At 31.0% G+C, this 16,838-nt stretch overlaps 1 protein-coding gene and 1 pseudogene across 2 annotated transcripts; one reads left to right on the top strand and one right to left on the bottom strand.

Moving 5' to 3' along the window:
- Positions 1-599: 599 nt before the first annotated feature.
- Positions 600-1,225, top strand: LOC106766666 (annotated as a pseudogene).
- Positions 1,226-4,497: 3,272 nt separating this feature from the next.
- LOC106768752 (BTB/POZ domain-containing protein At1g63850) lies at positions 4,498-8,510 on the bottom strand. Of its 2 annotated transcripts, XM_014654046.2 has the most exons (3): positions 7,438-8,509; positions 5,987-6,973; positions 4,498-4,900 (listed from the first exon to the last, which is right to left on the bottom strand). In XM_014654046.2, exons 1-2 carry the CDS (start codon positions 8,314-8,316, stop codon positions 6,029-6,031), a joined length of 1,824 nt encoding a protein of 607 aa, XP_014509532.1. In that variant the 5' UTR covers positions 8,317-8,509; the 3' UTR covers positions 4,498-4,900; positions 5,987-6,028. The 2 variants fall into 2 exon arrangements, with proteins under 2 accessions (XP_014509532.1, XP_022640082.1); XM_022784361.1 differs by lacking the exon at positions 4,498-4,900 and having other exon boundaries at positions 5,415-6,973; positions 7,438-8,510.
- Between the last annotated feature and the right edge of the window lie 8,328 nt (positions 8,511-16,838).

Genomic DNA, 16,838 nt, shown 5'->3' with positions numbered 1-16,838 from the left:
ACTCCTCGTGTTTAGGTTTTATAAACGCGAGAAGGAAAGAAGAAGAGGAAAAAACAAGAAGTTGAAAACGTTAAGAAAGCGAAGTAAGAGGGAAAGCTGAAAATAAAATGAAAGTGGGGAAACTAAAAAGTTTAACTTATTATTTTTGGAATTTCATGAAACTCTTCGAAACACGTTTAAAACCCATTATCATTAGCTTTTAGATAATTCATGACACACATCTTAAATTAAATTAATTTGCGGAGGATTTTTATAACCTCTATAAAATAACCTCAGGTAAAAATATTTTTTTTGTAGTGATAAAAACGGAATATAAATATAAAAACTGAATATAAATATATGAACATAAATGCACAGATATGAACAAAAAATAAATTAAATCCAATATCTCCTCTCAAGCTACAACATATATATCCTTAATTCTTAGCTTGGACAACAAAGATTGAAATTGTGCTGGATGCAAAGCTTTAGTATGAATGTCTGTAAATTGGGCTGAAATAGAAATGGGCAGGAGCTTATTACACCAGCTTGAACTTTATCCCTTATGAGATGACAATCAATTTCAATATGCTTTGTCCTTTCATGCATGATACTCTTTCATCTGGCTCTATGGCCCCATTTATGGGTTGGTTGTGCAACCCATTGTAGGGTACACCAGTAATAAATGCACTTCCCGTTTTGGCCGCCGCCGTCCATTCATTATGAGTGGCGCACTTGCCATTTCCATCTCTGTGTTTCTCATTGGCTATGCGGCTGATATAGGACACACCACCAGCGACAATATAACCAAAAAAGCACGCCTACGAGCGGTGGGCATTTTTGGGATTGGCTTTTGGATCTTGGATGTTGCTAACAACATGCTTCCAGGTCCATGTCGAGCTCTTCTTGGAGATCTTGCCGCCGGAGATCAGAAAAAGACCACAACTGCCAATGCCTTTTATTCGTTTTTCATGGCCATTCGCAACGTTCTTGGTTATGCCGTAGCTCCTATGATAAAATCCACCGCCTTTTCCTGTTCACTGAAACCAAGGCGTGTGACGTGTTTTGTGCAAACCTGAAAAGTTCTTTTTTTTGCAAACGTGATATGGGCAGTCCCGCATACAATGCTGGCGTGCATGCAGGTTCTTTGGGTCTCATGTTGAACTCATTCGTTTTAACTCTCATACCATGTTACAAGAAAAGAAATGATGAAAATTGTGTATGTTATTCCATAATAAGGAGATAGTACAATTGATATACACAGTTGTTTAAAACAATATAAAAACGAAATATAAATATAAAAACTGAATATAAATATATGAACATAAACGTACAAATATGAACGAAAAACAAATTAAATCCAATAAATCAACCCATAGAAACAACACTACATGGATTATTTTCATTACAAAATCAGCATTCTAATATCCTCATTTTGTATCAATTTTTGTGCTAGAAATATTACATGAGTTACTGATCAAACAATTCTTTAATATTACACGAGTCTCTTGGGAAACCAAACTTAGTCTTATCATTTTATATTGCTTGAGCGATTTGGTTCACTTATCGAGGAGTGAATAGTATGTTTTTCTCCAAGTTGACCATTAGCTTTATCAGATATTATAACCACAACAACAAAACCAAGATGAAAAGAAATCCCCCAAACCCACTGAATTATCGGTATACCTTTAAGAAAAATCTCATTAGTTGTAAAGTTATCGGTATAATCTCCGTTGCACATTTCACTTTTAAAAAGAGAAACATTTGAGATGAAGCTTTGATTTACTTTATGTTATTCCATAAAACTTAAAAAATAATCTTTCATCTCGTATACTAACACAATAGCCACTTACAACATCAACAAAATACATATCACATATTCACTTTAAAAAATAGAAAAATGTGAAATGAAACTTTATTTTATTTCATGTGATTCCCTAAAATTTAAAGTATAATATTTCATTTCATATACTAACACTCTAACCATTTACAACATCAACAAATACAACTTATATCCAAAGGTAAAAGAGAAACAATTATAACTCAATAATAAAAAAATCAACTACAACAAACCATGATATCAACCAGATCTTATAAACGAATCTTGAATAACCACGAATTTTAAAATTCAGTTATTAAAATTCCTCACCTAATTTTTAAATTTGACAACTAACAGAATCATGAAATTCAGAAACAAAATCAAATTTTGATATCGAATTAACAATTTAAAAAAATAAATTTTGAAATCATGTGATAATATATTCAACTAAGAAATTTCAAATTTCAATTTATGAAATTGTTGATCAAATTTCAAAATTCAATTTTGTTTTCATATTTGAAGTATTAATTGGATTTTATAATATAGTTAGTTATCATAATTAGAACTAGATTTTGAAATCAATTAGAGAAAAAATAAAATACAAAATCTGGAGAGCAATTTTAAATATTCAAATTTTGAAATATGATAATTAACAAATTCATTATAAATTATATATTTTAAAATATTAAATGTCAAATAAAAAAGTAGTCTCTACTTAAGTTTAGTGTCAAAATGGATTTTACTATGTAAGTTAACCCGTTCATTACAGGTTTCAGTTAGGTTAAGTTAGAATTTAAAAAAAAAAAATTAAATATGGATTGAAGTGAATCTCACTCACTTATATTAAATACATTAACTTTTTTATTACTTTACTAACAATCATGATTATATATAATCACTCTTGGTCAATAGAACATTCACAACCACATATGTTTCAAATATATAATAATATATCAATTTTAAGGATATATGTATTCTAAATATGATATAATATAATCGAAAAAATATAACATCTTAATATAATCACATTTAAGTTGATACATTTACATACTAAATTTAAACTTCAAAATTGTTACAATAATTTATATTCAATTTATCATTGTTTTATGGTATAAAATATTCATTATATAAAATTATAATAATTAAATATATATTTAAAATTAATTTATTCAAATGTAATAATAGTTATATTATTTAACTGTTTTTAAAAAATCCATACGCATGAATTTAAGTGTAGTTATAATTTATGCATAAAGCCATCCTAAAATTGTAAAATTAATGTCTTTCCTTTCTTTTTATTTGTCGAGAAAACTGCTTGGTATTTTGCATTTATGTGTGTACTATTTGAACTTGTTTCTAACTTATTTATCAATATAAATTTGTTTTGGAGTTGAATCAACAGTTTTTCTCAAGCTCTGTTGCAACTCATTTTTAATTTTTTTTTTTGTTTTGGGCCTATAAGTTTGGACTTTAAATGTCACTACTTTTGCTTTCAACCCAAATCACAGCTTTTGTTTGGTTTATTTAATAACCTAAATAAAGTAGACCTGTAATCACGCTTCATTTTCAACAGGATTCGTGTCAGGAACTTATAACATAATATACATAATGCTAAAAACATCTAACATTATAAAATATGGTAGGTCAGATTTTTTTAAAATAAATATGATAAAATATAGCAATTATCATGGCTATTTCTAAATAAATGATAGACAAAAAAAGGCTTACGAAGCATTATGTTGACTAACTAAAAAAGAATGTTTCCATGTGTGATTTATCAATAAATTAAACTATAAGAGATTGTTGTTGGCAATAAACTATTATAAAACCCAATAAATTTACTTGACAGTTGTAATTAAATAGTGATTTCAAAATATTTTATGCGATGTAGACTTTTTATTCAATAGAAAAATTGAAAGTGAAAGACAAATGGCAATTTATAGTCATTACGAATTAAATATGGCAATAACAGACAAAACATAGCACTTGATAACGATGAGTGGTTTTTACCATGATTTAGTTGGAGAACAGACATCATTATGTGAACACTTATCAACCATGCTGATGTTAATTTTCATCACTATATTAAGGTTAAATAAAACATTGTCGTTATTATGTTGTTTTCTTCATCTTGCTTACAGTAGTTAGAAGAATTAAAAGAAGAAGAAAAAAAAAACTAGGGCAACATTGTCATGTTTGAGATTAAGCCTTTTTCTTACTTGACGTACAAAGTTATATAATATTGTCCCTTTTCCCTTTTCCTTCGTTGTTACATTTGTGCAAGGTAGCATGTGGACAGAATGAATCAGACGAGCATGTTTGAGTTGTTAGCAAATAGGAAGTAGTTGGAGGGTCAACCTATTTGTTCAATTATCATGTCTCCATCGAGCATACATGTTTTTTGGTCGTTTGACCAGTATTATGGAAACTCCAACTTTGCAAAAGCTCTTTCTTTCCACTTCTTCATCATTGATTGGAAAGGGTGATTCTTTCCTTTTTGGTGAAAAGCATTGATGATTATGTTGCCTGTACCATGGCTATTTTCTATAGCCATTTCACCATGGTTTCATAAATAAGCTAACACACATACCAAATGTCCCACAACCCAACCAAGATACAAAAACCCAAGAACGGTGAAGGTTTTGCATCTCTCAAAACTTTTGTTGAAAAGCAAGAAATAGAAAAAGAATCCACAGTCCTCAGTAAAGAAACAAATTATATTCCCAAAGGTTAACCTCCATCGAAGTTATTCCCATCATATATAACACAACCGGTTGAATATATTCAATACTCAATACCATTCAATAATCAAGATAACCTAATTTGCAAGAAAGATATTTAAGTATATATCTCCATCCTCCTCTTCATCATCATCTTTCTTGCATTCAAAGCTATTTGATGCTCTACCATAAAAGAAATTTTATCCTCGTGTTTAACCTTCCATGAACCCACCTGGAACGAGTTGCTGAACTCGATAGATTTGGTTCATCTTAGGAACTTGGAAAATTAAAGGCCAACCATTCTTTCACAGCACTCAACTACCTTGAACTCTTGCCTGGGAGCTTGCATTGAACGATCAGAAACTTATATTCGTCAATGAAACTACAGCAAGAGAAACAATACCAAGATTGAATTATTTTCCAGGAAAATATATTTTATTTATGTTCGGGAGCAATTACGGGGTATTTCCTGAAGAAAACATGCATTTTCTAAGGAATAAGTTTATGCGGCGGTGCCTTGACAAATAAAAGTTGAATACTTTAGGAATATGTCAATCAAAAGCACAAATATGACCGTGGATAAAGACCAACGAATCATAACTAACTGAGCAAGACGAAGTTTACATGCAGAACAGAATTATGCAGCAGCATATAACAAATAAGAGATCTTCATACCCAAAAGGGAATGGTGCTAGTATTGGCCAGCTTGTTCATAAACTTCACACCAAGAAATAAAACAAAAGAATCCCACGCGTATAAGAATTTTTAAGCAGGTTGACTTCAAAGAGATAAAATCAAGCATCTCTAAACTTATTATTGTGCTGCCAGTGCCACCACAATCTGACAAGTTAACAACACTTAAACAGCGTCCAGGCATCAGAAAATAGAAAAGACCATACAGATGCAATAACCCCTTGCTTACAACAGTTATTTTTAGAAGAAAATCTAATGTTTAGTCAACCACATGAACTTTAATTCATACTTGACTCGGACAAGTCAAAAATTTTATCAGAAATGGTATTTTGGAACCTAAAAGATTAAAAATTACAAAAGAAGCTAGGCATGTCTTGTCACTACACTACATGGATACGAGGAAGTTGGAGCTGTGTCATTGATAAAATAAAAACTGATTTTGTCTTAGGTACACTACATAACCAGTTTTGTCAGTTCCTTCTCTTGGAATGTCATCCATTCTATAGACAAGAGCAAAATCACTGATGACCTAAGTGTCAATCATACAACAGATATGAAGTGAGAAAAGGAAAGAGGTTCCATGCACCCACTCAAACTAAACGACCCGTTTCTCTTTGGTTATTTCCAACAAAATAGGTGGTGAAGATAAACAGTGCTAACTTCTAGCCAGAGCATGAAGGCATCAAGTCTAACTACATATTTCACACCATTGAATTTGCAGGTCGTAGAAGAATCAAATAGACATGATCACAAGAAGCACAAAAAGGTAACGTACCCAATAATTTACTTCCAATTCTTCCAGTGGAACAATCTGTCTTCAAGGGTTCTCAACCGATGTAGTTGTAATTCGTAATTGTCTTGTCCGTTCTTGCTCTCCATTTCTCTTCCAGAAAGCCCTTCTCCACCAAACTTCAAACCCTCTTTGAATATTTGGGCAATCTTCACCGGAATTCAAGAAACGATCAAACCAAGCAAGCAAAATATCCTGTTGCCAAGAGAGCGGCAGAGTAAGAATAGTGTTACTAAGACCATCCTCAATTAGGTGCCTATCAAGCCCCTTGGATGCCCTCCTCATCCAACCAAAGTCATCATAAAAGGGCACCAACCATGTTTTTAGAAGCAAACACCTGACATCTTTAGAAGCCAACAACTGTCCTTTGCCAATCCCAACAAACAACCTTGCTGTAACTCGGCTAACCTCAAACCTGTGAACTGCTGGCACCTTAGAATGAGCTTCAGCCAAATCTGCTTGAGAGGCCCATGTTTTCAGGAAATCCTCAGCAATCTGTCTATCAACTAAAATATCCAAAATCCAATGCAAATTGTCTGCTTGTCTTGCAATTTGACTCACATCCTGCAAATGCGAACCCGCAGCCTGCAAAAAGTGGTCACGAAGTAACTGCAGACAATCACCACATGCTAAGTACAGCGACTCCTTCCGAAGATCATTCTGAGAAGAATTTTCATGCAGCATCTTCGACACTAACCCTTTCATCTCACGCCTGGCCTTCTCATCCTTGCCTTCGAGAACCACACGAATAAGCTTAAGAAGAACCTCCTCATTATCACTCCCCTCTTCATTTCCATTGGCAGCAGCATCAGTTGAAACCCTCTTCAAAACCTCCCCTGCGCCAACCGCTTCAAGACGAAGCTCGGAAAGGAGCGATGCCACCTTCTCTTCCTCATCCTCGGCCCAAGGTGCCGCTTCCAGGTACTCCAAACAAGACAAAACCCCAGCATCAAACCCAATGGCAGCTGAAACCTAAGAAAAAAACACACAAAAAACAATTGGTTCAGCCCCAAAAAACCCTAAACCAGGCAAATTTCAAACACGCACAAAACAAAAACAGCAAGGGACGAGAAAAGGAATGCACCAGCGTAATAAATAGCCAAACCCATAGCCTAAACAGCAGAATTTCATCCCTCAACTGTTCACATACGAAATTCAAACTTTTCCTAGTGCCCAAACCTAACCCCACAGCATCATTTAATTATCATCCACTATCCATCCAATAAAACAGAACAACCACTAAACTGTTCCACACCAAAAGAATAATCCATTTTGTTTAGAATATGAGATTAAAAGCAGTTCAGATAGAACTCTTGCCCTAACGCACTAACTACCAAGACACACACTTTAAGAACAAATCCCAGATGGCGTGAACCTAAAAATGCAGCCAAATTAATGTATGTACAAAAAAACAAAACCCCAAAAAACGGCGTTACCTTTAAGATACCGAGAACTCTGGAGACATCCTCCCTCATGAGCTTCTTCCTAAGATCCTTACAATACATCAACCTCAAGGTCTCGATGTAAACCTCCACATCGTCGCAATCGGCGATTTCAACTTCGTAGGGAACCGGCGAGCGCTGCTGCTGCTGCTTGGTCCAGCGATCGGAGAGCTTCACCGAGAAGAACCTACTGTGCGCGACGAGGATTTGACGATGCACGTTCATGGAGACACTGATTCCGTCTTTGGAGCTGAGCGTGAGCTTGATATCACTGGAAGCGGCATCGTTGAACTGGTTCCCGGGGCTGCGGGACCCCAAGAGGTCCGAAATCCGCTGCATCATGAGGGCGTGGCGATCGAGAATCTGGGGTTTGTGCAGCGACGACGCAGCAGCGGCGGCGGAGACGGTGGTGGGGGGGATGTGGGTGGTGGGCCTGTGGTGGACATCGGGCTCGCTGGCCATCATTTCGAAGAGCGTGGGGCTGGATCGGGTCTTGTCTGGCGGGGGGGACATTGGGTTCAAAAGGCCGGCGGTGAGGGCGGAGTTAAACTTGGAGAAGCTGGAGGGAAAGTCGTGGGACTGTGGGTGGGAGGGGTGGTGGCCGTTGGCGGTGGGGGAGGAGTGGGTGAAGTCCATTATCGGGGAGAATGGGATGGTGTGGGTGGAGGAGGGTGATTGGGGCAATGCAGGTGGTTGAGGGTTGGATGGGGTTTGGGAACATATAGGGGATTGTGGAGTGCGACGATGAGGAATTGTTTGGGTGTGGTTTGGAGAAGCGGCAGCTGAGATTGTCGTTTCTCGATACTTGCGTCGTTTGGGCTTGGTGGGCTGGTTTTGAAGTTTGAGGAAAGTTGTTGTAGTTGTCGCTGCCATCCAATGTTGTCGTTGTTGTTATTGTATTGTTGTTGTGGTAATCACTAATCACACTGCTACTCCTAATACTACTAATCTCTGTTCTTCCTGTTTTTGTTCTTGTCCTTTAGGAACAAAGAAATAAGAGAGAGAGAGAGAGTTTAATAAATGGCGGTGGAAACGAGACGTGTGAGATGGGAATGGGATAAAAAAGACACCCACACATCCATTAATACCTGAAAGAGATATCATATCACCCTCTCTCTTTTTATTTTCTTTTCTTTTTTCCAACTGGAATTCACCATTTTTATTTCCATTTGCTGTTTGGTGGGTACATTCACATGCGCAACCGCAACCCACATTCAAAACTCAACCCAACAAACAACATATCTTACTTACTGGTAGATGCCTCTATACTTAGCCTCCAACATCATCTATACATTCTTTTTTATTTTATTTTTTTTTAAATAAATTTCTTTAATTAATGATGGTGTCGATATTTGGCAGAGAGCTAATTACTCTGTTTTTTTATGCTCAGCTTTTCTTTTCGTCAAAGGAAAACAAAAACACAAAAGTTGTTGTTTTTCATCATCACAAATTATAATGTTAATGCAACAAATAATTAGTATCCTTTTTTTTCTGGTTTTTAAGGCACGTCTGAATCATATCATATCATAGTAAGAGGATCGTCTCCCACCAAGTTATACAATACATTTAAAACATGCTTAATAGCGTGATTTTGTAGAATAACTATGTTTTTATAGGGATGGGAACAAAGCGTCTGACTGAGCCGGAGATCTCCATGTCACAAAAGGGAGCATAAGTAAAATTTATTGTTTTTAATATATTTTTTATTTACCAACTAGCTATCGTATTTATTTAAATCCTGCATAATTATTTATTATATTTCCATTTACATATTATTTTTCTATTGAATTTGTCCTCATTCCTTATCACCAATTTGATTGAGATTTTCTTGTTATCATAGTCTTCATAGTTATTATCTATTAAAATTGACATTTTTAACTTGCGGGTGAGATGTATAGAAAAACACTCTAAACCTAAATAAATTTTTGAATAATGATATGTAGACAACTTTTTTTTGATAATATTTGAACATTGATTACGTGTCAATCTGTGATTGGTCCTAAATTACTCCATAATAGTATTTATTATTATTATTATTGATTGTGGAATAATTTAAGACCAATCACAGATTGACACATAATCAATGTTCAAATATTGTCAAAAAAATGTTGTCTATATATCATTATCCTAAACTTTTACCTAATAAAGATTTATTAATCAAGCAAAATACTAATTGATTACGCCTTAATCATTGTCTCGCTTCTTAGCTTTGTTAGAATCTTGCTAATGTCAAAAGCCCACTAATTAAATTATTAAAATACCACATTTTTAAAAAGTTTGTTCTTGTAACCATGTTCTCGTATGTACTTCTATGACATATTTGTATAAATTAAAATGACATATTTCAACAAAGCGTTTTCTTAACATATTTTTATACGTATACATAATTTTAAATCTGATCATTTAACTATCAGGTTTTATTATGGAATTTTTTTATCGAACATTTTACAACCGTATATTTTAATTTTCATACCTTTTATCAATATATTAAATGTACAAAAAATGATGTTTGTGTATTACATCGCATAATTTTATTATAATTTTTTTTTAAACTACACCTATTTCTCAAAGCAAGATGTGTTCCTTTGTGGACCTCTGGATAGTAGGACACCGACCTCCTTTTACTTTTACCCTTTTTACGGTGTCTCAAATTTCAAAACACTCAATAATGGGCTCTGGCCCACATACGTAACATTACTGGCCCAATAATTCAATTGTCAGGGCTCATTTTTTTCTCCTCCATGTTTCATAAGTACAGGGCCCAATAATTCAATTTTCCCTCCCTCTCCCTCTCTTCGTATTTTCTTTTTTCATTTTTAACTTTATACTACGAGGAACACCCTTTTATTTATTTTTTTAGTAAATTTTTCACACATATATTTATTTATCTATTTTAGATTTTTTTGCTTTTGATCCTTCAAAATTAAAGGTTTTGAATTTTTGAGTCTATAAAGAGACTATTGAACCATTTTTTCTTTTTAATATGAAGATTCTAAATAAAATAAAAAACTAGAATAAAAGTGTTGTATTTTTATATTAAAAAAATAATTTGAAATAAAATGATATTATTGTAAATTATCTTAAAATGAAATATAAAATAGTATTTAAATTAAAAAAATAATTAATGAAAGAATGTAGATATATTAGAGTTTTTAATATTTTTAATCAAGGTTAGTTAGGTCATTTCACAGGGCTATGGGGGTGAGAAAATATGGGCCTGCAGGAAGAGAGACCCTCAATCCTTCTTCTTTTTTATTCTCTTTACGTTTGTGAATAAAGGAGACCCATCACGACAAAAGAATTCAGCCCATTATTTGATTGACAAGTTTACACTCACCAAACAAAGGTACGAGAAGAAAAATGATCATGTAATATTTCTTTAATTAAAAAATTACAATTAATTTCGAGTGTCCCAATAATATTATTGAAAAGATAGCTTAACGAAAAGCTAGACAGTATTCTACAACTAAAACGCGTACGGTAGAAGGTACAAAGAGTTTGTGAAAGAATCTAAGACACCAAGAAAATGAAGAAAGAAGGTATCTGAATTTGTACATGCGACTTTTTGCCTAGGCTGTCCAGATGCTGAACATAATATTAGTAAAACATAAAACATAGATCATTGTTGTTCTTATTTTAATCCTACTATGGTACAATACAGATCATAGATTCACTTAACCTAATTCAATAAAAAACACACACACACACCATACCTTGCTTAACTTGTACTTAGGTTTTCTTTATTTATTTCTTTGTGTTCTGTGCATGTCTCTGAGGGATCAAGAATATATAAACAGTTTTCTTAGTACCATATATGGCTATAACATTTTCCATCAAACACAATATCATTGGAGTTAGTCCATTGCCAGAAGGATGCAACTAAATCATGGAACAATGATTAGGGTTTACACCATAAAAATATTATTTAGCTTATACATTAGAAAGGGCATGCATATGCCAATATTTTGATGTCTGGCTTGTCTTTATTTTTTTAAATTTGTTGTTATTAATGAAGTTGGAGATATTTTGTGTCAACATCTCTAATGATGAACGTGCTCTCACGTGTGAAATTGAAGAGTTGAAGAGTTGATAATAGGGGTGCATATAGAACCATTTTGCACATGCAAATATGTGTACTTGTTGCACATTATCTTTGTCAACTCTTATTTTGAAGCTTTTGTCCATTGTCATGAGCGAAAGACAGTATCTGACAACCATATTGTAAGGCACTGCTGTGGTCTAGTTTTGGGTTTTACTTTTAACCTAATGGCAGGCAACTTCTGTTACTTTTCGATTAAATATTTTGGAATCGTTAGGGCAACTAAGCTCATCTCGATTAAGACTGAATGGGTTGTATTTGTAGATATTTATTATTTGCAAAATAATAAGTACTAAGTATTTTAATATTTGTTTAATAGATTGAATGTGAATATTATATTATTTGTACACATATATATTTATTATTTACAAAAATTTAAAATAAAAATTTAATTATACTTTATTAAGTTAAATTTAATTAAAATTAGATTTTAATTTAATTTGTATTATACTTTATATTTTTTATAATTTTATTTAGATTTTATTTTAAATATTTATTGATAATAATTTGATTTTTTTTAGGTGATAACCAATTTCAAAAAGTAATAATAACACAACAAGTGGGATGAAGATGATTAAAAATAATTGGATTTAGCTTGCCTAATTATCTGTTAATTTTTTCTTTAAATGTTGTGTGATACATCATACATAGTACATAGTTGGGTTTTGGTGAGTGGAGTTACATAGGTATTTGTGAAAAAAAGAAGGAGTAGAATATAAGAACAAAGACTATCATATTTTGACAATTTTTTTAATAATTTTTTTGATAATATATTTTATTAGTTCGTATATTTAAAACAAATCAATTACAAAGTGGTTGTAAAATAATTATGAAAAGAAATTTAAAGATATATTTTCTGAAAAGAAAAATCATAATATTTTAATTTTTTTAATAATTTTTTCACAACATATTTATTTTACTATTTTATGGGTTTATATATTTAAAATAACCAATTGCAAAATGTTACATGAACGGTTATATATAAGTTAGGAAAAGAATGGTTAAAGATACAATTTTTCTAAGAAGAAAAGACCGTGATATTTTAACACCATAGCTATCTTGGGTGCATTAGAAAATAAGCGAGAGAAAATTAGCAAAGAGGATTGGCAGTGGTGCTGCTGTATGGTGGTTGGTAGCCTAACACAATGCAGCTTATGGAACCGTCCTCTAATCTAGTGTGGCCCATCATTCAAAATATTCCCTCCCATTACCTCTTATTTTTCCATTTCTATTTATTTTTTATTTCTAATTTAAATGTAAATCTAAAATTCATGTAACTTTTTGAGTATTTATTGTTTTAAAATTTTAGGTTAAAAATAGTATTAATTTTTTGTCTGGATTTGAACTTCTGTTTTATTATTAGTGTTGAGTCTTCTTCATAATAACTTTTTCGACACACCAATAATAATATTAAAACTCATTATTTGTCTTAATTTAGGTTGTTTTCTTTAAAGAATATACTTCAGCGTTACTTGAATTAACATCAGCAATCCTTTTGAGTAAAATTTTGGATATATATTTTGCTGATAAAAAATATAACCTAATTACAAAATTAATCGTTGTTTTTTAGACGTTCCTTTGAAGGAAAACTCCTATTTCAGGTTCTTATCTATTTATTTTATTCAATTTAAGTTTAGTAATCAAATCCAATAAGTTTTCAAAATACAGTACAGTGATCACTTTCTATCGCATTAGTAGAAAGATTATTAAATAAATATATATTTGGCAGTTTTAGAAAAATTACTTGTTGCATTTTAAAAAAGAAGAGAGATTTTGAAGAACCATGATATTGCTTTCTTTTCTTAAGTTAAGATATTTGACTGCAGAGGAACTAAAATTAATAAAATAAATAGTAGAATATAAATTTAAACTTTTAAAATTTTATTCCCCCTTCATTTTATGCATGTCATGTGTAAGACAGTGACAACCAAAAAGGAAAAAGAAAAGATATACCATGTAAAACGAGTAAAGAAAAAAGAAAAAGTGACATTTTGAAAAATAAGCAATTTCTTTAACGCAAGAATTGAGGAGGGAAATGAGTGTAATTTCTGTTTAATCATCATATATTTTTCAAACTACAATAATATTATTTTAATTTATATAATAAATAAATAATAACATCTTTTGCCACATCAAATAAACAATACTTTACTATAAAAATTAATTTTCAAAATTAAGATTAAGTACGTGTTTGGAGATCAGTTCCACGTTTTCTTTAAAATAAAAAACCTTCCAAAAAGAAAAGTTCTTCCTTCTTTATAGTATGTTCTTTGAAATTTAAATTTTTAAAAAAAATGTATTACGACGACATCCTTAATTCAAACCAACATCTGAAGACAAGTTTGCTTTAGCATGAGAATCGCCCAAGGACCAACTACTACTTGACTTATAGAAATAATAATAATTTATTATTCATTCCATTTCTCATAAAATACCGTTAAAAAAATATTTTTAGATATAAATTAAATTTTAATATTAATTTTTTTAAAATATATAAGAGTAAGATGATAAGTACACTTTATCTTTTAATAAATTAATATTTAAATATTCATTTTCCATAAGTAATAAATATTCATAAATATCAATTATTTACTTTTTAATTTTATCTGCATATATGCGTCGGGTATTTTTCCATCCTAATTACTACTGTCACGGGCTTTTGTCTTTAACTCATAATTGACCTTCCCACCATCAATTGTTTTACTCTCGATTTTCAAACATGTTTTAACTCTTGTGCGAACCAAAACCAGATTTAATAATGATGTGATTTTGAACTTTGGAAAAGGATAAATAAATAAATATAAAAATATTTAGAAATGAATAATAAAAAACGTTCTACTTTACTTTTTTATACTAATCAGCATTTTTTTTTTCTTATTAATTTTTAAATGGTTGACAACGTATACATTAATTAAACATAAATATTTTAGAAGAGGGCGCATTTAGTTTTGTTCATTTAATTAAATACAGAGTTGAATATTTAGATGAATTATATTGTTGAGCTTTAAGAAACATTTATTAGTACTTGTAGTTTAAAAAGCTATAAATTAGTTTTTTATTAAATGAACAATTAATCGACAGAAGAAATTAAGGTCAACACTACATTCTCGAAAAACCAGGAATAGCACATGATGTGATTGAGGAAGTACTGCATAAAAATTATTCATAAAATAAGCTATAATGATTTATTAGAGACACTGTAAAGGAGTGATGATAAATGTTTGATATTGAAGAATGTGGTAACATAGTAGGAGGCGCAAATGTTAGATCGTGCACCTCACTATCCAACAGCCTTTACAAAGGAACAAACAAACAGAAACTATCATAGCATATTTTTTATGAGTTATGGAAAAAAAAGAAAAGAAAATGTATTATATGAAAATATTTTTTAATAATTATAGAAAAAAAATATAAAAATGTTGAATTAGGGCAGTTTAAAAGAGGGCATTTGGGTTGTCTCCTGGTGAGGTGAAAGGCACGTTGTGGAGAGAGAAAGAAAAGGATAAAAATGGTGAAACATGAAAGGTGATAAGAATGAAGGGTTGCTAAAAAATATGTTGTTGGTAATGCACGCCTATCATATGGGACAGCAACTCCGTGAATGGTGATGTCTTACTAAAATCCACCATCTTTCATTTTTTGCTCTTTCATGCCTGCTTACCCAACCACTCACTAACTTTACAACTTTTTTTTAATTTAAAATATTAAAATAATAAATTTTTAAATATTTTTTTATTTAATAATTCTATTTAATACCATAACACATTTCAAATTAGGCCAACTCACTCGTCTGTCCCCAACTCAATTCAAAATGGAAGCTATTCAAGTTTAATTCATACAATAGGCAGATTAGGCAAGTTGACTATTCTAAATCCATTTTAATACTTAGTACAACAGCCTTTACTTTAGTTAGGAAAAATGACGGGTACAAACAATACATTTAGTATGTTCACTAAATAAAACTAATGTTCTTTAAAGGTGAGTTTAGACCTAACTCAACGCCGAAGTATAGATAAGTTGTTTTTCTTCACACTGAAATATAGATAAGTCGCTAGAATAGGTTCTAATCATGATTCTGATACCATATTAGAAGATAAGTTTAGGCCTAACTCAACCTCATAAAACCGACTTGTAAAGTGAGATTTGCACCTTACTTATATATTATAAATTAACCTTATCTCTAATCGATATGAAATTTCCAAATACGATTCATAATAATCATAAATATCACTATACATCAATAACATATAATAATAAATAGATAATATTAAATGTTAAAATGTTATAAAATATACAGTGTCAAAATATTATTTATAATATAAGATAATTGATGTGATTTTGCTTTATTGATTTCCCCGCTACTTTAACGAGGTAAGTTTGATTTGTTACACTTTTGACGCATGCAAAAGATTCAGACAAGGCAAAGGGAATGAACGGATGAAGAAAATCTCTCCATCATCATCGTCATTATCATCATCTTTGAATAGATTATGTTATCTGAGTTTTCTTAACATCATTCAAAGCAGTGTCTTTCTTGTCACTGTCAATTCAACCCTCAGTTACAACTTTCATCACAAAACATCACTGTGTTCATGGTTTTACCACTATATTTATAATTACTTTTAACAAGAAAAAAATATGAAAAATTAAAATTATTATAAAAAAATGTAACCACATTAAAGATTCCCATTAAAATTAAAAGGTTATTTCTGATTTTTTACTCTCATTGCAGTCCCATTTAGGATCCAAATAGGTAACTTTTTTTTTGTTTTAGACATCTTTAAAAATAATAACAAATTTGTTTTAGTACTAATATAAATTTATTAAATTAATAATAAAATTCTGTTTGAAAATAAAATAAAATAAAATTATTATAAATGTTTACTAATTTTTATAATAAATTATTTTATTAGTAAAAAAAATCTCGTTTTTTTAATCTTCAAAAATTATAATATATTTTAACATAAATAATTTTATTAATAAATAAAAAAATTATTCTTAAAGAAGTTTTAGGATATTAAAAATTTTATCACCTTTTTTTATCCATTCATGCATTCATTTTTTTTTTTCAAAATAAACCCAAAAAAAAAAAAAACTCCCATGGATTCAATAAGCAGATGTTTAAGTCAAAATTCCTCCTCCGCATCCTGAATTCACCTAAGCTTATATTATTGTCACTTTTTTGTATTGATTCTACCTTCTAGAAATGAATTCCCAGGATACAATTTTTGTCCACGTTTCTTTATCTTTTAAATAGTTAAAGTGTTTTCTTGTTTTATATTATTAATTTATAATT

Source organism: Vigna radiata, chromosome 7 (assembly GCF_000741045.1).
Source record: "Vigna radiata var. radiata cultivar VC1973A chromosome 7, Vradiata_ver6, whole genome shotgun sequence".
NCBI lineage: Eukaryota > Viridiplantae > Streptophyta > Magnoliopsida > Fabales > Fabaceae > Vigna > Vigna radiata.
Note: the sequence above shows the minus strand (reverse complement) of the source record. Positions and strands in the feature narration are given on the sequence as shown.